This window comes from Diorhabda sublineata, chromosome 9 (genome assembly GCF_026230105.1).
Source record: "Diorhabda sublineata isolate icDioSubl1.1 chromosome 9, icDioSubl1.1, whole genome shotgun sequence".
Lineage (NCBI taxonomy): Eukaryota > Metazoa > Arthropoda > Insecta > Coleoptera > Chrysomelidae > Diorhabda > Diorhabda sublineata.
Window position 1 is genome coordinate 7,853,258 of NC_079482.1, and position 21,687 is coordinate 7,874,944.

Consider the following 21,687-nt stretch of genomic DNA (forward strand, 5'->3'; position numbering starts at 1 on the left):
ATGAATGAGACTTTGGTACATTTCTACGATCCAGAAACAAAGCAACAATCGATGGAATGGCGACACTCTGGTTCTCCAAGACCTAAGAAGTTTCGTGTCCAAAAATCTGCTGGAAAAGTTCTTGCTTCAGTTTTTTGGGATTGCCATGGAGTAATCATTGTTGATTTTTTGGATAAGGGTAGAACAATAACTGGGGATACTATTCGACATTACTGACCACTCTACGGGAAAAAATTAAAGAAAAAAGACGCGGAAAGCTATCCAAAGGTGTATTGTTTTTGCAGGACAACGCCTCTGCACACAAATCTCACGTGGCCATGCAAAAAAGTCCTGGTTTGGGGTTTGAATTACTAAAACACCACCCTTATTCACCAGATTTGGTTCCGTCCGACTATCATCTCTTTCCTCAACAGAAAAAAAGTTTAAAAGGTCATAAATTTTCTTCCAACGAGGCGGTAATATAAAATTTTGGAGATCTGGTTTGCAGAACAAGAAGAAACATTTTTTTTGAATGGTCTAGAGACGTTGCAGGTTCGCTGTAATAAATGTATCCAATTAAGAAAATATGTTGAGTAATGAAATATTTTGACACTGAAATTTTGTTTGATTCTATAATAGGCTGAGAATTTTTCAATATATCCTCGTATATATGTATGTTCAAAGTTAAAAGTACAAAATATATCACTAATCTTATAAACCATAAATATTTTACCAATAATAATTCATTTTGATGGACAAAATTTCTGATTTACGTTATTATAATTGAATATTGCAATACCACTTTTTCTATGGATTAACAATTATTAATTGAAAGCAGTGAGTAAAATAATTTGCATGACTTTCGTACATCTTTAGATTTGGTATTTTTGAAAAATATTTTGTAATCGATTGAAATTGCATGTTGTAGTAAGTAATATTATTCTATTTGTATATAATACAATTTCAATTTTTCAGTATGAAACTGAGATCTATTAATACTTAGGGTGTTTAATTGTTTCCAGATGAAAGTGGAGTTTCTGAAGCTCATTCATCTCCTATGCTTGCATCACCTCGAAATGGTACAAAAAGTGCTACCACCAGCCCGGTGACTTCCATTTCAAAACGAATCGGTCACGATTGGCATCATGAAGAAGATCTTGACAGGATAGTCAGTTTACACGGAAGAGCGAGCCTGTCTACTCTAGGGGTGAGTAACATAAAGATAAAGCATTGCTATGATTCGAATACTTTCCAAACAAATAACTAAAAAATTAAAAAAGTAAATGCAAGACAAGATCTAGTCTTCGACTTGATCTTGCATTTGTAGTCTTTGTCTCACAGAGTCCAGTCTTGGTTTTGTACCAAGACTCTTGCAAGTATTATACTTTTTAAAATTTCAAATAAAGAATTAAGGAAACTTGGTTTGTGACCATTAATCACTTCAGCGATAAAGTTTTTTACAAAAAAATATTATAAATACATTTCGAATTGAGAAATCATTTGTACAAGTGTGTCCGTGAAATGATAAAATATTCTGTTTATTCACAGTTATCACCACAGGATTTTTTGTTAATAAAATAAAGGTGCACTCCATTTTTATACCGGGATTGTGACACTTATTTTAAATATATTTCCAAATTTTCATAATATCATAATTTAATTTGAACTAAATCAAAATTATTATGTCTGTCTTAAAATTTGTATGAGGGATATACTCTACAGCTATAATAAAGTGTTCAAAAAGCAGAAATAATGCAGAAAATAGTTTAATTCTATAATCAGGAAATTAGGAAGCACCGCCCTCCAAGTCACTACTTCAGTTCAGGAGAAAGATGAAAATCACTCGGAGCTACGTCGGGACGTTTTGATGGTTTTTCGAAAATGTCCCATTGAAGTTGCTGAAAGAGTCATTAGGTTACACGAGCGCTATGGAGACGGGCATTGTCGTAGATGAGAAAAATTCCAGATATCAGCATGCCTCTTCGATTTTTTCCAATAGCTCTCCATAAGCGTCACAAAGTTTCACAATATGAACCTACATTAATTGTTGTTCCAATCAACATGCAAAACAACAAGCAACCTTTTTCTTCCCACAAAATAGTTGTCATAATCTTACGGAATTTGAATTCAGGTGATTGTCATTTCGGGCTTGTCCACGTCTCATCACCTGTCACAATGGATTTCAATTCATTCATGACGAAGAAACTCCAAAGCTGCACCCAATCAGCGCGAGTTTTGTGGTTAGGTCAGTCAATATTGTTGAGATCCAGCAGGCGAAAACTTTTCTGTAGCATAATTGTTCATTAACGATAGAGTACAATGTCGTTTGTAGAGACAAACTTAACCCCCGTTATCAAGAAAATCAACCATGTTTATGTGTAACGGGAAATAACCTGTTCGAATCGCCAGTGACAAAGCGTTTCAGAGGATAAGATGTTGGCGATCATAATGTACAATCGGAGGTTGAAAATAAACAACCCCCGTATTTTTCTGTTTGGGATTGCTTCCTATAGTTTAATAATTACATACATAATAGAGCTTATGTGAAGATTTTAATCAGTCCTAACTATTTCTCAATACTTCACAAACGATCAAGAAAATTTTTAATGTATATTTCGACTAAATTATTTTGATACTAGAATTGAGAAGAATATTTGAATAAATAAAAATTGCATGCTCGCTCTGGGTCTTGCGGACCTAAAGCTGGTCTTGGTGATGCTTTCTCTGCAAGACCAAGAACAAGCAATGCTGGTAAGGATGCTAAATTTTAGGAATGGTGTAAAGATTCATGTACCGTTAACTATGTGTTTTCTTCCTTAATTTATCAATAAAAAATTTATAGCGAGAGATCGTAAACAAATATTCCTCAAAACCTAATGCCTAATAATTATAATTCTAAATGGTCCTGCATATTGTACAATCTTAAATTTCATCACGAGTTTTTTTCTTTTTTTACTTCCTCTGATTAAAAGGACTAGGGATGGACGAAACAAGGTTTTTTAAATTACCAAAATGTCAAATGTACAAAATAGCCCTTGGGAATCGATAAATTTGCGACCATAGCAAAAGATAGACCGAACTTTACTCGCAATTACGGAAATTATATTTAGGAGACTATTTCCGATGGCATCTGCATCTATTTTAGTTAGTGCAAGAGTAGATCTTTAATCTCTAAAAAGCCATGGGTGTTGGAATTCCAGCATTTTATATCGATAACCTTATGGCTAAAAATGAAAATATCAAAAAGTGTAGAACGTAGAATCTATACACCGTCTAGCGTCACTAGAACCAAAATACAACAATATTGTGGAAGCTCAGGACATTTTATAATCAATTACAACTTCCATTTTGGTTAATATTTCAGTTATCAAAAATGTGTTGAAACGAAACGGCCTACCAAGAATTTTTTTCTACAATTGTTGAAATATGAATGTTAATTCCAATTTCAATTTTGACCCTCATTTTGAGTGGGTGGGTTAATTTAAAATCGGTAGCAGAAACCCCAAGCAAAAAATATTAATTTTACAATATTTTAAAAATATTAAAATTGTGCCTCATCATTTTTAGATGAAGTAAGAAGTAAATAATATATTTCCAAAAGAAAAACCGAGCTATTTTTGCTTTATCACCATTTTCATCGGGCAACATGCATTCTTGGTAACGAAGGTGTTGTACATACAAGAAATTTCTGTCACATCTCAATAAGCAACGCATCCGTAGAAACCGTACGGTATACGACACGTCATTCTATAATATATTATTATACAGAGTGAGTTTTATGTATGGAACGCCTCAATTATCTCGAAAACAGCTTGTACGATTTTTATGAATTTTTGTGCACAAAGGTCTTTTGATATGGCCGGTATTATGATGGTATCTACATTGTTGTCAGATAGATCACGCTATAAATTTTATTGTAATATTCTCTATACCTAAATGCCATAACTTCGGAGCTATAGATACATTTACAGTATCTTCGCCAAAGTTACTATAAATATTGTACATTACGGCGATTACAGCACAAAATGTGTCCATTTACTTCAATACAAAAAGACAATTCTTTTTATCTCTGTGATAATGCTATTCCTGAATATTAGCAGGTTTTATTCTATTAACGATGTTTTTTAAGTGACTCACTGGAAATCAAATATTTTTATTTTTAATTTCTAATAATGAATTGAAGATATCCACTTAAATTTGGAAATATCCGAACCAACTCAGGTTTAATACTATTTTCCAATAAATCTAAATACGCCGGACCCTTTAAATTACCCTCAATGAAAAAGAGACCAATTACTTTGTCGCCTATTATTCCAGCGTATACATTCAGTTTTTAGGGATATTGAGGAGGATTGTTACGTGACCAGTATCTACAATTATGCCCATTTACGTTTCCATTAATACAAAAAGTGGCCTCATCGCAAAACATATCTGACAACGCTTGAACTAATGTTACCTTGTATGAATAGAATTTATTATCACGTAAATTTACATTAAGGATGTTTGCGAAATATCAAGTCCCCTGTATATTTGTCTTTAAACCTGACACAAACATCTTAAGATTTGTTTACAATTGATGCAGTTTTTCGGCGTCCTGATTTGGATAAATCTTTTACTGAACCCGCTTAGTTAAACTTTTTTACTAATTTACTGACAGTGGATCTTGTTATGGGATTTTGGTTAGGATATAAATTATTAAAGATAATACACTTTCTTGTTGACATACACACCACATATAATTAAAATATCAAGTCGTTCATTTTCAATCAACAATTCATTGTGACTTTCAATAAACTTTAACAATAATAATTTATTGGAACGTCAAATTTGTTATTATATTTGTTATTCGGCGGAGATAACGCAAATGTAGCTACCACTCCGAAATTATGGCATTTGGGTATAGAGAGAATTAAATGTCAAATAATAAGTATTTCTTAAGGGTTTCGAAAAGCGAAAAATATACAATATTTGAAATAAGAAAGTTCATTATTTTTCCGGAAAAAGGAAAGATCTGACAAAAATGTAAATACCACCATAATACCGGTCGTACCACAAGACCCTTGTACACAAAAGTTTATATAAATCGTACAAGCGGTTTAGAAGATAATTGAGGCGTTTCATATATAAAACTCACTCTGTATAGATACATAACAAATGAAATAAAGTATCTGATACTGATAAAATTTATCTTAGTTGTACTTTTACTCATAATAGAGATAATCTCGCTGTTGACACCAAACAATCTATGTTCTTACATACTTTAACAATGACACAATTGAGGTACAGCATGAAATTGTATATGGGTTGTTACTGGATAAACGATCCAGTGTAATTAAAACTGTTGATAAAAATATACCTTTTGCTGTTGATGTATTTTGTGAATAAAGATGTGAAGTTCGTTTTATTTTTTGAAATATATTTGTGAGTATTTTAATATTGAGTTCATTTAAAAAGCTGTATAATCATTATATCAATTATTGATAAAAGTCTTATTTTTAAAATACGATACATTTTTAATAACAACACCTCTGAACGTGAATAAATCAACTTCCAACTTAGGAAGCACGTGATACACTATGCATATCAATATTAATAAAAATATACAGTTGAACTTTTGATGATTAACCAATTTTCCTTATACATACAGGTTATGTTGTAGACATCACTGCGTTTATTTTGAATTTTTTGTGACACGTTCAATTTGTTAAATCTAAGATTGTTTATACTGCAAATTATTTTTTATATTTGATTAAACGCTTACTTGTACCTGTACTACAAATTCCATATAATTGTCATTAATCAATTTAGTTAAACCCATTGGAGAGCGGCTGAATTCTTATTTATTTTTAGCACGTAATACAGATATTAATCATTTGCGTCGCTAACAAGTATTGTGTTGTGGAAACGGACTTGCAGAGTTGCAAAATTTAAAATTTACTATGACGTGCTGAATAATTATCGCTCGTTTACTCGTTTACTCGTTTATTAGTCAAACTATGAAATGAAATTCTAAAAAATTAAATACATATGGCAACTGTGGCTGGCTCAGGCGTGCTTAAAAATAATAATCAGGATTTCATAAACGCCATGTAGAGAAGGGTGAAATGTGTTAAAAAGGTATTATGAAGATACTCAAAGAAATGAAATTTTTTTATTGATATTGTGTTATAAAAAAAGATTTTAAAAAAATCTTAAGTTAGGATACTAGGCAACCAAATATATCGTATGGATAAGATTTGAATTCACATCAGGCATTTAATAAGGAACTTAAGCACTCTGCGTGAAGTAAGACATATAGGTCTTCCAATATCAATTACAGAGGACAGTTATGCGAGGAGCAATCAATATTTCATAAATACTCACGGCACTCATACCAAATTGAGAAATGAAAAATAATGTTTTCTCCCCGTGTAAAACCCGGACTAACATCTCCATTATTTACCAATGAAAACATCGAATCATAAACTTGAACGCATTTCTATTGGTCGAAGCTGTCGGAAGGCGAATGTTCACAATTTTTTTAAGGAGAATAGAGTTGAGACATTAAAAGTAATAAAGCAAAAGGTAGCAGATTATCCAGAATACAATTACACCAGTTTAGAAAGATTCCGTCAAGTTTTGTCGGCATGTGGTTTTAAACACAAAAAACTGAATAATCGGATGGTAATAACCGAATCGTCAAAGATAGTTCGATAGCGACAAGATTATTTGCGACAGATAAAAGACTACCGAAGTTCTAATAGACGAATGGGGTACAAAAAGGGCTCAGTTCACGTCTGGTACCCTGTTTAAACCAAACATGAACTTTACAGGCAGGTACATTTTACTCGTCTATTTACGTTTTATAATTTAATATTCAGTTGTAGCAAGTTAAACCAGGTTTAATAATGATTTTTTTCCTAGTTCTAAGTAGTAATACAATTAAGTACATCTTTCTAAATAATGGCGTATAATGCCGTCCAATTTATAATGATTCGATTGTCTTTTAACGAATACTTTCTCGCATAAGATATTCATATTTTTAAAAGTATTTATAAAAATAATAAATTATAAAAATAGATATCTACGCCTATAACAGATAAAACAAAATTGTGGACGAAGGTTTTTATAATCTGCAATTGATATTGGAAGAATTATACTTACATATGAAGTAAAACAGGTTTTTTCAAAAGTAATTGAAATATGTTTAGCTCATCTAACACGGTAGACCAACTCCATCTATGAAAAAATATAAACTCAAAGTAAATAAACTGATTGAATTAGTTATAAAATTTATTTTGGAGCTTGAGTGACAGAAGATATTAGTCATATTCAATAGAATGATTATATAATTTAATAATATTGTTGGAATTAGCTCCACTCTCAACGTAGTGTCTGACGTACCTGAATTTGAAACTAAAATGTCAATGGAAGAAGATGAAGTTAGCAATTTATGTTTTTCTTCACTTAGTGCAAAGTTTATTCGCAGCCGATAATTAGTACGTCCTTTTCATCACTAACCCTACTCACTTAAAATCCTATTGTATATCAACCATAGGCATTTGTTTATTTATAAAAAATTAAAAAAATAAAAGTACGAAAATGCATAAAATATCATATCATTTAACTAGTTTAATTAATTTTTACTAGTTGTTAACTAAAGTTGTTAACTGTCTCTTAGATTCGATTGATTGCTTTTTTTGCTTTTCCATAGTTTTAAACTCTGATAATTCTGAAATCTTCTACTCAATTTTATACAAAGCAAAAACGTACATTTCGTATGATGAAACAGCAGCATACATATCCGTATAGATTTATTAGACGGTTTAGAAGACAAAAATTATAACACATGATAAAGAGCATCTAGTGTTATAGGAGGATATCAACACGAAATGAAAATCGATATGTCTTGCTGCAGCTAACTCTTCAAGATAAAATATACGGTCCTAGAGGACAGTAACGAAAAAGAAACTTTTGACTTCAAAACCTCAAGATTTGCCTCAACTACCAGAATTATTACTGGCTTAACAAAGTTAAAATAGCCGTGCTATTCGCCAAAATCCCGACCGGATAGGCATTACCAGAAGAAGAGTGTCAAGTCTGTTATTGTAGACTTAAAGAAAAACAAACACTTATTGGATAAGATTCAGTAATCTATTTTACACTTCTTCAGATCGAGCGATTTGGACATGTTTAGTCTGCCACACAGCTACAGCCTAATGTAGCATATTGAATTGTAATCAGTTCTAGTAGAAATATTGGCATCACTCCGATTCATATTCCGATTTTCCTGCATCAATATCTTCAAATGTATGTATGTATTTCATAACAAAAAAGATCCTGATTAAATCACTTTCAACAAATACAAAAATATCAATTCACACTTTGAAACGCCATTCTGAACCACGTGGTATGAAGAGCCTAATATCATGTATAGTTCTTCATATATCAATTGCAGATATAAAAACTTATATCCTATAACCCTTGCCGACAATTTTGTTTAATCTACCATAGGCGTAGATACCTCATTTTATAAATTTATTATTTTTATAAATACTTTTAAAAATATGTATATGTTATGCGAGAAAATATTCGTTAAAAGGCAATCGAATTATTATAAATTGGAAGTTATACGCCATTATTAAGACATGCCCTTTATTGTAGTCCTACTCGGAACTTAGAAAAAAATCATTATTATACCTTATTAACTTGCTACAACTGAATATACTATAAAACGTAAATAGACGAGTAAAATGTACCTACCTGTAATGGCGTTTGGTTTAAACAGGGTAATAGACGTGAACTGAGCCTTTTTTGTACCTTATTTTTTTCATTGGAAAACGAAATTTCAGAGCAAAAACCATAGAGGAAAATGAATTCTTTGGTAATAAAAGAAAAGAAAAAAAAAGATTTCCATTCCAAAGTATCTTTATAAAAAATAATGGTTGTAAGAATCGTCTGAACTAAAGTCATCATTTGATTGAATTATGATGGGTTGTAAAGATGGTAATACCATATACTCATCTTCTTCTTTGATAACATGTTCAACACAGTTTTCCCAAAGCTCTTTACTCAGTTTTGGAGACTGATTATATTTTCGTAATTCGGGTTTTACGTTTGCCCATATTAATTCTATAGGGTTAAATTTACAATAGTAAAGAGGTAGTCTGAGAAGTGTATGACCCTGTTCTTTGCACAGCTTGTCAATATAATAAATTTTCTCTAACTTTAGACCTTTAATAACAGTAAGCAATTCTTCGTTTGTTGGGCCTTTTTTACGATCACTGAAAGGAAAAGGAATATCTTTTTCAGACATCAACGCTAAAATTTGAACTTTGTTACTACTATTATTTGGTATCTAATTGAGTTGCCACGAGTGGTAGGGTACGTTGTCCATAACGATTACTGACTATGGTGAAAGCTGTTCATAAAACCACTTTTCAAATAATTTTACTGTCATATCTTCATGATAGTCAGCTGTACAGTTTTTATTTTTTTTAGTAGATATTAATACAGCAGTAAGCATGAAACCATCTTTGCTTCCAGCGTGTACTATTATAATGCGTTCCCTTAGGAACATGGGTCATTCAAACAGCAATGTTTACTATTGTCAACCAAATTTACTACATCGTGACTACCACACCATGTTTCATCTAGATGAATTATGTGTCTATTAGAACTTCGATAGTCTTTTATCTGACGCAAATAATTTTGCCGCCATTAAACTATCCTTGATGATTCGATTATTACCATCCGTTTTTTGTTTTGCTGACAAAACTTGACGCAATGTTTCTAAACTGGTATAATTGTATTCTGGATAATCTGCTACCTTTTGCTGTATTACTTCTAATGTCGCGATCCTGTTCTCCTTATATAAACTATAAATTGTCCTACACATAAAATCTTGAGTAGCTTTGTCAACTAATTTCTGTTTTTCTTCACATGTTTTTCGGTTTTGTGAATGATCCACAGCAACCCCTTTCGTGACTACTCGATAAATGGAAAATTTCTTTACTCTAGTTAATTTAGTAATTCCTATAATGATTGTATTATCACCTTTTCCTTGGCTAAAATTGTTTTACTTTAGATCAAAGTTCTTCACATCAATTCGATTAAGTAAATCCTTCGATTCAGTTTTACAGTTCTTCTTCAAACCCCTTTCTTATAAACTTTTTGTCGATTTATCTTTAAATTTCCCTATAACCCTATGAAAAATAGTCGGAATTTTTTTTTCAGTATTATTGTTTCTGAATTTCTCTATCGGTTATTGTGGGACATAGACAGATCTTGAAAGATTTTTATAAAGAAAATATCAAGAATTTCTTCACTAGCGTTATAACATAAGCAAATTATAACTTCAAAATTAAATTTACAAATTTATTTCTTCAATTTATAATAAAAGAAACTAATATAATCAAAGAAATTTGCTAGAAATAAATGAAATATAATGCAAAATATGAGGCCGTTTCAAATATATTCGAAAAAAAATACTGTAGATTGCTGGATGTTTTCTTTTTTTAAACATTCGAATATATTCAAAATAACTTGCTCTGTTTGTATATCTAAATCTTTATTATTAAATTCATACCTGTCTTCATTCTCACTATACTGTACAATTTCATTTTCTTCATTCACCCATGGTCTAACGAACGCCATATTTCTATTTATTTAAAGAAATTTATCAATTAAATAAATCTCACCGAGAGCCGCCACCGCTTATCGCAGACTCTCTGGCAGGAATATTTCGAAGAAATTGTGTAAATACACCTTCCGACAGATTCAGTCAATAGAAATGCATTTATGTTTACGATTCGATGTTTTCATTGGTAAACAGTGAAGCTGATGAGTCGGCGGTTGGTTAGATGACCGAATTTTATACGGGGAGTAAACATTATTTTTCATTCCTTAATTTGGAAATATAACCTAACCTAACCTTAGTCCACGTAGATCTATTAACAGACTTTTGGAAAGGTCCTATTTGAAATAATGCTTTTACTATAAGTCATTTTCATTAAGTATAATTATGAATTTAATTTATTAAATTTGCAGGCTCGCTCGGATTCAATGGCGAGCGTGTACTCTGGAGCCGGAGAAGGCAGGTACGGCTCAGTTGCTGTTAGGGGGCAAGTAGAATTCGGTTTACAATACAACTACAAAGCTGGTGCATTAGAAATTCAAATTAAACAATGCAGAGATTTGGCGCCTGTGGATATAAAAAGGAATAGATCAGATCCTTATGTTAAAGTGAGTACTATATTTTTTATTATTAAAAATCGATAATTTTAAACTGCAAAAATATATAATTGGTACGATAAAATAAAAAAAAAAACAACGACAAAGAAGTTTGAAAATTTCCATAAGTGAATCAAAATAAAGGCTTTAGCTTTGATAGTTTGTATCTTGGATTAATACCGTTACAGTAAATGAATTAAACTATTAAATTTATTATTAAATTATGTAAAGAAATACGTTAAAAACTTTTTATTAAATAATTCAAGTGAGAAAACATTAATTTTAAAAATGAACTGGAGAAATTTAAAAATTTTTAGAAACATTATAGCTCACTTGAATCTCTATAAGGATCTACGAATACACTTCTTCGCAAAAAATCTTCAGCCAAAATAGACGATATTTTCATGCATACAATGCGATAATATTTTTCCAATCGTTTGAATATATTGAAGGGAAAATCTTTCTTTTTTGAAGGATTTGCCTACATTTCCGTTAACTGAAAATAAAATCACAACAAACAAGATAAACATTCTGAAAATAAATCGAAAACAAAGTTTAAGGACATGAACGCCAAAATATATAAATAGGTATAAATAATCGTTGCCAAGTTTCATTTATTTCAAACCAAATATGTATACAATTCGACCTTTAAAGTTCACAAGGTTAGTGCAATTATTGCATGCATATTAATTGAAGCATCTGATTCAGGTCAGATTTTAACATGGATATTAACAGAAGCCGTTTTAAAACTTATCAGCTGAAACTATTATGTGACTGTCATTTTTTACGTGCACTGATTATTTCACTAAAATTAATATTATACAGAGAGTGTATAAATTGGAATAAATGATTCAATCGCCGATTAATATTTTCAACCACGACTTTTTACATAATGTAAGGGGTTTTATTTAGAGATACGAATTGTTTGAAAACTATTAATTTTTAATTATGGGGAGAATTGGGCTTCAGATACGAAACATACAAAATAATCATATAGATAAATAAATATATGTACGTATATGTTAGAGTATCTCTACACCGTGACCCAAGGGATCTATTGTGGCTCCCTTTATTGCTGCGATACTGGGGAAGCCAGTGTTTACAACTAATTAATTCCTTCTCTTAGAAAGTTCAGAATATGGAATGGCTGTAGCAGCCAGAAATCTTAGACTTCTATTTCATACATGATGATTTATACAAAGCAGCAGTTTTCACGTATTGGAGACAGATGAAAGCAATCATATTCCCATAGTCAAAATATGTAGTTTTGTCGTTACGTGATTACAAGAACTATTACATAACATGAAATTAATGAATAGTGGATAAATTTTTCACCTTACTCTAATGTAGCGATATTGAAGCTAAGTCTAAAAATGTTGATGAGTCTAGGATGAACCTAATCCACTCGTATTTCAAGAGTTTTATTCAACTCTCAAAATTCAAACCTTAGTCACGATTTTTTCTTTCTTGACGGGTAATTGTATTCATTTCATCTAGTATACGTTACACCATCAATTCGAATTCATTTTATCATTACTCAGCCTTGATTAACTACTTACCAAGTTGTAGATCCAGAACTATCGTTTCTAATTAGTTACTGATGCTCGGTCAACTATAGTGGCCCATAGATTCTTCACCAAAATTTAGTTGCTCTATTTTGGCAGAGTTAAACAAGGCTTAGATTTGTAAGACTGATTCCCAGCTGTGGCTTCTAGGTATTCACTTAAAGTTGTAATACTATAACTTGGATTATAGCTACTACTCAAGCTTTTTCCTTTACTTCTTTCAAACAAATATTGAATCTACGAATAAAAACAAATATTTTAAATGATTTTTAACCAAATAATGATTCAAAATAACATTAATCTATTTTTCAGGTATATCTATTGCCCGATAAATCAAAAAGCGGCAAAAGAAAAACGAAAGTGAAAAAACACACGCTCAATCCGGTCTTCGACGAATGTCTCAAGTTCCACATTTCTTTAAACGGTTTAGAAACAAGAACTTTGTGGTTAACTGTTTGGCATTCGGATATGTTTGGTAGAAATGATTTCCTTGGGGAGGTCATGATGACTTTAGAGAATAAAGTTTTTGATGATCCTACACCCAAGTGGTACAATCTACAAGAAAGGGTAAGTGACGTATTAATGAAAAATAAAATTTCGGGAAATATATATCCATTTTATCCATTTGATGATTTTAGTTATAAGTATTTTTTTCTATTGTATCTGATTTAAGAAATAAATAGATCAGTCAATTTGTGGTAACTGAGATAATTGTATTAGATTCCACATATATTATTTTGGAAAAAATACCCCCCCTATTTCAGTAGAATCCTGACTAGAGGTATGTTACTAACATAGTATAACATGATCTAAAACCAAAAGGTTGAATTTTCAGGAAAATACCAAGGCTTTATATCACGCAAAATGAAATTTAATGTTGGGCTACATGTGTATCCAAGAATGTACATTTGTTAGGAAATATTTTGTTATAAATTATTTATATCAATCGAAAGTACATTTTCCGTTTTATTTATGAAATATGCATTGGCTGATAAGTCAAATAATAATTTTCACGCATATTTGAAGTGGAATGGAGTACTAATTTGTATTGAATACCTGACATACTTGACAAGTTATTATGTGTCATATGTCCGTGATTTCAAAATACATATTTTTTTTTATAATTGTATGCAAAGAAGACGCGAAAGTCTTTGGTTTAACTGATAGAGGTAAGGATAAGTCATTTTTTGATATTATTTAGAAGCACCATCCCTCAAACTAAACCTATCAAATTTTGAGGCATTAACTACAACTAGTTATTTGATGAAGTTTTGTAAAATGATTTTTTTTCATACTGTACTGTAAAGTCAACTTTACAGTACTAATTTGATTTCGGAAAATGGCACTTTCATCAGTACTTTTTACCTTGTATTTCTTACGCCAGTCGCAAAACATCGCATTTTCTTTTCTAAGACTCAATTGGAATAATTTGCGTTAAGCAAATAATGCGTTTTAACAAAAAAACCTATGTCATCAACACGTGTTCATGCATGAGACCACCAGACACCAGAATCAAAATGGCATTTATTTGAACGGACTATAATTGGTAAAAGTTGTTTTTTGTGAAACATATTGCATACACTAATGTATGTAATGTAAACACATCTAACAGAGACTATTATTGTATATTATTAGACCGACTGAGAACGGAAACCAGAAACAAATGGCCCCATTAACAGAAAAAAAATGTCTTCTTTCACTAAAACAATTCATCGCCTCGATAAAAACGATGGCCAAATCAATGAATCGAAGTTCGAATTGATTCCGCATTTTCTAACGACAATGAGTTAATTAAATCTTTAGAATCCCTCGTTTGTATTTCATTTCAAATAATTAAATCACTAAATCGACACTTTTATTAAGAACTTGAAAATTAAATGAAATATAACAGGCATCAAAGCTTTATTAAGAGAGCATTGTGATGAACTGTCTAGAGATTGAGTAGAGTTAGACGTCATGTTCAGAAATTGTGTAAAAAGATTGTATTTTAGATTAAGGTCTATGAATGGCTGTCAGCCCAATAGGTTCAATCGTGTTCAATTCTATTTTCATTTCACTTGCCCATATTTACATAAACCTTATTATTGCGTTGCCAATTTTTCTTTGATTTCTAAAGAAATTTCCAATTGCCTTGAGACGGCTATAATTATACTTCTGCATAAAGGAGAAGAGAAGAATCAAGCATCGAATTATCGCCAAATTGCATTCTTTCAAAGTTATCTTAGATCATAGAAAGTTGGGTCAAAAGGAGGCTTTTATCATTTCTGTTTAAATATAAAATACTTATACCCATAAATTTGGGATTTTAAGTAACAAACGCACAAATGATACTACAAATAATCCCTACTAAATAATGTGTACTCTAGCCTAAACGGCCATCACTCCCTTGCAACAACTTTTTGTGATTTTTTTAAGGCTTTCGATTGTGTTAATCATAATGTTTTAACTAACAAATTGCACTACTACGGTTTCAGGGAAACACCTCTCGCATGGTTTAAGGGATACCTTACCAACAGAAGCTTGTAAGGGTTGATATAACGATGTCTTCTTGCAAGCCAATAGAATGTTGAGTGCCCCAAGGCTCAGTACTAGACCCTATTTTATTTCTTCTGTTTATAAACGACATCACCTATCTAGACATCAGTGGTAAAATATGTCTATTTGCAGACGACACTAGTTTTTCTTCGAGCAACCCTGATTACTTCATAGGACTTCATAGAACCTGATCACTATTAAATTATGGTGCGATTCTAATCAGTATCAACGTTTCTAAAACCAAAGTTTTATCATATAAAAATACATTACAGCCTTTTTTATTAAATAACACCACCATTGACGTAAATCTGTAATCTGTAAACTTCTTAGGGCTTGTTGTGGACAATTCCTTGAAATAGGAGTTACATATTGCCGCCTTATCTAAAAAATTACGTTCCTCCTGCTTTGCGCTGAGATCAGTTTCCAAAGAACTGAACTTACCTACCCACTTAACAGTGTATTATGCCCTCATTGAGTCACATCTCCGATATACCCTTCCCTTCTGAGGTACGTAGTGTGTAACTCAATTTGAGCGAAAACTTCAAACTACAAAAGGTGTTAGATATTTACTCGGACCAAACAACAGTGCTCATTGCAGGGACTTCTTTAAAAAATTAAAAATTCTGAAACTTATTCATCTTTGAATCCGTTTGCCTAATTCGTAACCACGCTTCTCCAATTTCAGAAAGATCGTTGCACGGCTATCCACTTAGTAACGCGGAGCACGACCTTTCCCTACATACTCCACGTCCATAAATAGTTAAGGGCTCTTTTTTTACAATGCAAAGAAATGCTCAATCAGTTGCCAATTGAAATCAAATCGATATCATCTTTTCCTGCATTTAGCAATAATTTGAGAGCATATTTACTGGAAAGTACCTTCTACTTTGTAAATGACTCTAATAATAATATTGAATTCCGGCCATGTTGCATACTGGTTTAACTTTACTATGGACTTATATACTAATTATTACCTATTACTATCACCTATAATTTTGTTACTCATTGTGGTTTTCTTCTGTATATTGAAAGTTTATTTTATTTGAATCTTTATTTAGTTATTTTTATGTTTGTTTTTTATTTTTTACAAGCTTTTGTCTACAAATTGTAACAATTTTCTTACAATAAAGCATTTCTTTGTCTATTATCACTTGAATTCAATCCACGAATCAATTTTTATTCTAAATAATATTTAAATAACTTGTTTACAGACGGAACCTTTCGAAGACGTTTCTTCATATAAAGGCGATATAATAGTGTGTTTGAAATTCGTTCCTCCAGATATGACAATTCAAAAGAAAGGTAAAAGATCAAGAGGAGCGCTACACGTTTTAATTAAAGAAGCTAAATCTTTAACTGCGGTTAAAGCTAATGGTACATCTGATCCATTCTGTAAAAGGTGAGTGTGATTGGGATAATAATTGAAAACTGCATATTCTCTTAGAAACTTTGTTCTTATTCAAGTAATTTGTAATTATAATCGTAAGTAATAAGACAAACAATTCACACTTTCATAATGTATTCTCTATTTCTTATTACAAGATAATTTTGAAAAATTAATTAGATCTACTGTGGGATTTGACATGTTCTTTATCCTCAAAACCTCTTATTTTAACGAAAAATTACTAAATTTATTTTATTAAATTTAACAGTTGATTGGTTATAATTTTATTTTTTTAGTTATCTTCTCCCAGACAAAGGTCGAAGTTCCAAACAAAAAACTCCAATTGCGAGACGAACAACCAATCCGGTATGGAATTATACTTTTGTATACGACGACGTTTCATTACAAGAACTAGCGGAAAGATGTTTAGAATTAACTGTATGGGATCACGATAGACTGGCTAGTAATGAATTCTTGGGAGGTGTGAGATTTTCACTTGGAACAGGTAAGAGCGTAAGTTAACTGTTATTTGTGTAATCTAGTTTAGTAACCAAACCTTGTTACCTTACGGAAGCCTTCTATTACAGAAAAGTATTTTACATAAAGACATGAAGTCAATATTCTAAACTTGAAGCGAAAGCACACAACGAAGTTCTCGCTACTCCGCGTCTTCTTCTTTTTTTACTCTATGTTATTTACATCAAATGATTTTAGCGACTTTCACAATACTTTTTTACACTATAACAACACTCACAATTACGTTGTCTAATGCACGTTTCAATAATCAAATTATCGTCTTCAAAGACTGAAGGTAAAAGAATTTCAGTTCAAACACCACTTTATATTCGAACACACCTAACGGGAAATTTCACATTCATTCGCACTGTAAGGAATAAGCCATTTTTCCCTATATAAACAATATCAATGTTGTTGGAAGCTTCTCACAATGTATTGTTGGGTACATTTCTTTATAAATTTATATTATTATATTTATCACTTTAATACACTTCTTAGTTTATCCAACATACCTCTTCTCACAATCATTTCAGTTATTTCGTGAAAACCAGTCTCCCTAATCTAGTATTTTATGATTATGAACTGGAACAAATTTTCCCTATTTTTCGTTTTGATTTTGAAAAAAGAAGTGTGTTTGGATATTAGGGTATCATATACACTGCGACCCCGAGGATCTATTATGTTCCCATTTCTTGCTGCGATACTGGAGAAGTTCAGAATGTGGAATGGATGTAGCTACCAGAGATCTTCATCTTCTATTTCATACGCTCCCAGGTGTAGTGCTCTGAATCTGCACGCCACATTTTCTGCCAAGTAGACCCGTAGGATTACTGTTAGTTACATTCAACATATCTTCTCTGGTTATAGTTTCCCAGGACAGCCTTTGCCTGTCTCAGTCCCTGTAGGTTATCCCTATAATTGGGCTAGCGTGCTACTTATCAGCTATTTCATTTTCCTTCCCTCCGGTGCGTCCCGTCCAATGTAGAAATCCATTTCTTGCCTAGCTCGTTTGATTTTATGATATTGGAGCTTGAAGCTCCTTACTATCGGACAGGATGATGATCTCCTGTTTGTGAAAGTTCCTCTCTAGATTGAATTGGACACATTTTTCAGCTACATAAATTTCTGCTTCAAAAATGCTTAGTTTGTTGCTCAGACTTTCAGAATGTTTGTTTCTGAACCCGTACACTCCTATTCCAGTTGTCTGCTGTTTTAGATCCGTTCGTATACCATTTAATGATATTTCTGTTCATTTCTTGTATGGTGTTATAATCCCACTTACTTCTACAGCTTAGTATCGAAGTAAATTTTTTTGTCCCAGGTTTGGTCAGTATTTAGGACGGTTTTTCTATGGTGATTACGTCTTTGAACAGGTGATGTTTTTCCTGCCACGCGTTGCAGTACTATGTGGAGAGGTGGGTGACTTAGAATCACTTCTAGTGCAGCTGTTCCATGACCCCGGTTGCACACAAGCAAGCCAGTCATTGTACTTTTGCGAGATTGGTCCTCATGGTATTCACACTAGTTCTAGTAACCCAAACCACTGGCCCATATGTAATGGTTGGTCTCACACTTATGATAGCCACGTCCTAGTATCTTTCAATGTTAAGTGGAAAATGAATCAAACAATGTACCAAGAAATAGAGACTGATATGTTCGATACAATGGAAATAATCAACAATAGTAATCAATTTGAAAGTATTGATGTAGTGGTAGTATATTCAGCTTGGAAAACTGTTTGAAATTACAACTCCTCTAATTTCATTTTATCTCTGAGGTTTGGTTGGTCACATAGGTCGACAATTATAGCCGTAGAGTACACAAAACTTATCAGAACAGTGATATATTCTAATGTTTGACAGGGAATTTAACTGTAACCAACTATAGATATAGAAATACATCATTATCTTTAATCTTGATGAGAATAACATTTCCTCAATACAGGAAAAAGTTTGATATCCATAAGCTTTAAAAGAAAGGCTTGACTAATAAATCCCAACAGTATATTTATATAAAGTTAGAAAAATGATTATCTAGCTTATTTTCAAAATATTGTTTTGAAACTACTGGATTTTTATTTCTCTTCAGAGTATACTTATCGCATTTATATTTGCAGTGCAGTCTCCGTTCCTTGTTAGCACATCTCACAATCAAAGTGAAATTGTAATCACTTAATCTTGACATTAAACTGTACCAATTATTTTTAATATCATCTATGAAACTACAGTTAGAATAAGATAATAAATGATTCTACTGAAGCATGACTGAATAATATAAAACCATTCGTAAAGAATTTCTTCATCATACTTTTCTTTTTAAGGATGACTTGCCATTTTTCATTGACAATAAAATATTTCTCGAATACTGACTGTTCCATTGCACTAGGTTTTTATAATAACTGATGTACAATTGTAAAAGATCACTTAAGGTCATTTCGTGTTTACTATATTTGTTTGAAGGCAAATGTCTCAAGGCGCTTTTAATAAAACGTAAAAGTGGAATTCATCGATTAAAAAACTAATTCCTTTTAGAATCGAATGAATATTTGTGTAATTTTTTTTATTGAAAATAAAAAAAAAGTTGCTTGTCCACGTCTATATTCATTCACTCTACTCCTATATTGCTGAAACTCTGATTCGGAAATAAAATTTCAATACTATACCAAAATCAATTACGCAAGGAACTTAAGTAATTTTCGGAAATACATTAATGCAACTCAATTAGTGACTATGACTGCATTACTGAAGACTGCGGTTGTATATCGATCAAGCTTTTTTTTCCAGTTTATCTTCTATTCCTTCCATAGCGTTACTGCTACCTATCGGTAACGGTAACGGTAGGGAGCATGTTGAGCGTTCGCTATCAACACCTTTTTTGTTTTCTGTGTCTAGTTAATTTATGACAGGTGTAATTTCAAAACAGAGACTATTTTGGTTACTTTTATTAAATTGAACAAGTGTTACATTAAGTGATAAATGTGGAAGTACTTTGTATAGTTCCTTTTCAGAGAATTATAATGTGTATCTTATAGAGAATAATTCATGTAGTCCCAATTGATTATTATCTTAATAAACAAATTCAATCATTTTTTTTTCTAAGAAAGGTTACAACTTGACGTTTGATCACAGAACACAATCGATTTAACAAATTTCACTTCCGCTGCCGCTACTTAGTACGAATTAAAAGCGCTCAGAAACATGGCGTCCGCTCCAGAACGTGTTGAGTCTGTCACCGAACGATTCCGCTACATATGGTACAACGGTTTCGTCCGCTAAATGCGACAATTTAATTTCCATTAAATACGAAAGCTCTATTGCCTCGTTTAAATTCCGATTTAGAAGGGGTCTCGATAAGAGAGAAGCATCCAAGTACTGGTTCAGAACTGCTACGGCCAATAATAGATTAGAACAAAGCTTTTGACAGATGGCAACATCATAAACTCATCAAATACTGAGAAGACTTGACATAGACCAGAAAGATATACGCTGTATTGGAACCAATCAGCTACTTATGTCTCATAAGCTGGGTCAAAGGTTACAAAAGTTGCGACAACAGGCGCTGTTAATAGTAGATAAAGTGAAGTACATCCAAGAAATGAAAAACAATTCGTATCTTAGAATTGCATAAACATTTATGGAATCAATTTTGGCCCACCTTCTGAAACTGAAGAGAATTTTAAAAATATATGTATATTCCTCAGGTTATACTAAAATTGATTACACAAAAAAAATTCTCTTATTCGAATTCATTGTCCTACTAATCATAACCTATTTTAATTTGAAGATGTATTATTAAAAACCGTTTTTCTTTTTCCTTTTTGATATTCTTTATACAAACTTGGCATCACAGAACATACCCTAAGACAGTAAAAATACATTTTCATTACACTAGCGCCATGATTGGTAAGTGGCAGAACTAATTTTGTGTTATTGAAATTTAGATGCAAGTTGACCTTCTTATTGGGAATATTTCATGCCTAGCATTCTGGAATTCTTCTAGATGAGATGACATGTATGTCAACAAGACATACCAAAAGTTAATATCTTCAATATAAGACATACCTCCTTCAATTTATTTCGTTTGTATCTTATTATTAAATGTATTTTTTATAGGAAAACATTACGGAAAGCCAGTTGATTGGATGGATGCATCAGGAAGAGAAATGTCATTATGGAAGAATATGCTGGAGAAACCCAATTTTTGGGTGGAAGGCTCATTATCATTGCGATCGTCTCTAGAGTCACGTGGATCATAACGTTCATACTCGTTAATTAATGAAAAAATATGTTCGAAATCCTATAAAGATGTTATTAATAATCGATATTTTTGAATGTTTGTTGATATGTTATTGATATGTACATGAGTTTAAAAATGTATAATCATTTTAAGCTGTAAGTAAATTTTTATTACTAGTTATTTAATGTATACCTTTTTAGGTAATTGTAATTCTAACAAACTATATTTTCTTATCATAATAAATGTTTTCTATGTTTTTTG

At 31.7% G+C, this 21,687-nt stretch overlaps 1 protein-coding gene across 5 annotated transcripts in view; it reads left to right on the forward strand.

Moving 5' to 3' along the window:
* LOC130449104 (uncharacterized) overlaps window positions 1-21,682 on the forward strand; it is a 294,569-nt gene extending 272,887 nt beyond the window's left edge. For all 5 annotated transcript variants that reach the window (XM_056786776.1, XM_056786780.1, XM_056786777.1 and 2 more), the window contains 6 exons: window positions 1,002-1,186; window positions 11,008-11,202; window positions 13,068-13,322; window positions 16,502-16,689; window positions 16,971-17,179; window positions 21,303-21,682. In XM_056786776.1, coding sequence (XP_056642754.1) covers window positions 1,002-1,186; window positions 11,008-11,202; window positions 13,068-13,322; window positions 16,502-16,689; window positions 16,971-17,179; window positions 21,303-21,445 — 1,175 coding nt within the window. In that variant the 3' untranslated portion in view covers window positions 21,446-21,682. The remainder of the gene's footprint in view (window positions 1-1,001; window positions 1,187-11,007; window positions 11,203-13,067; window positions 13,323-16,501; window positions 16,690-16,970; window positions 17,180-21,302) is intronic.
* The last annotated feature ends 5 nt before the right edge of the window (window positions 21,683-21,687 follow it).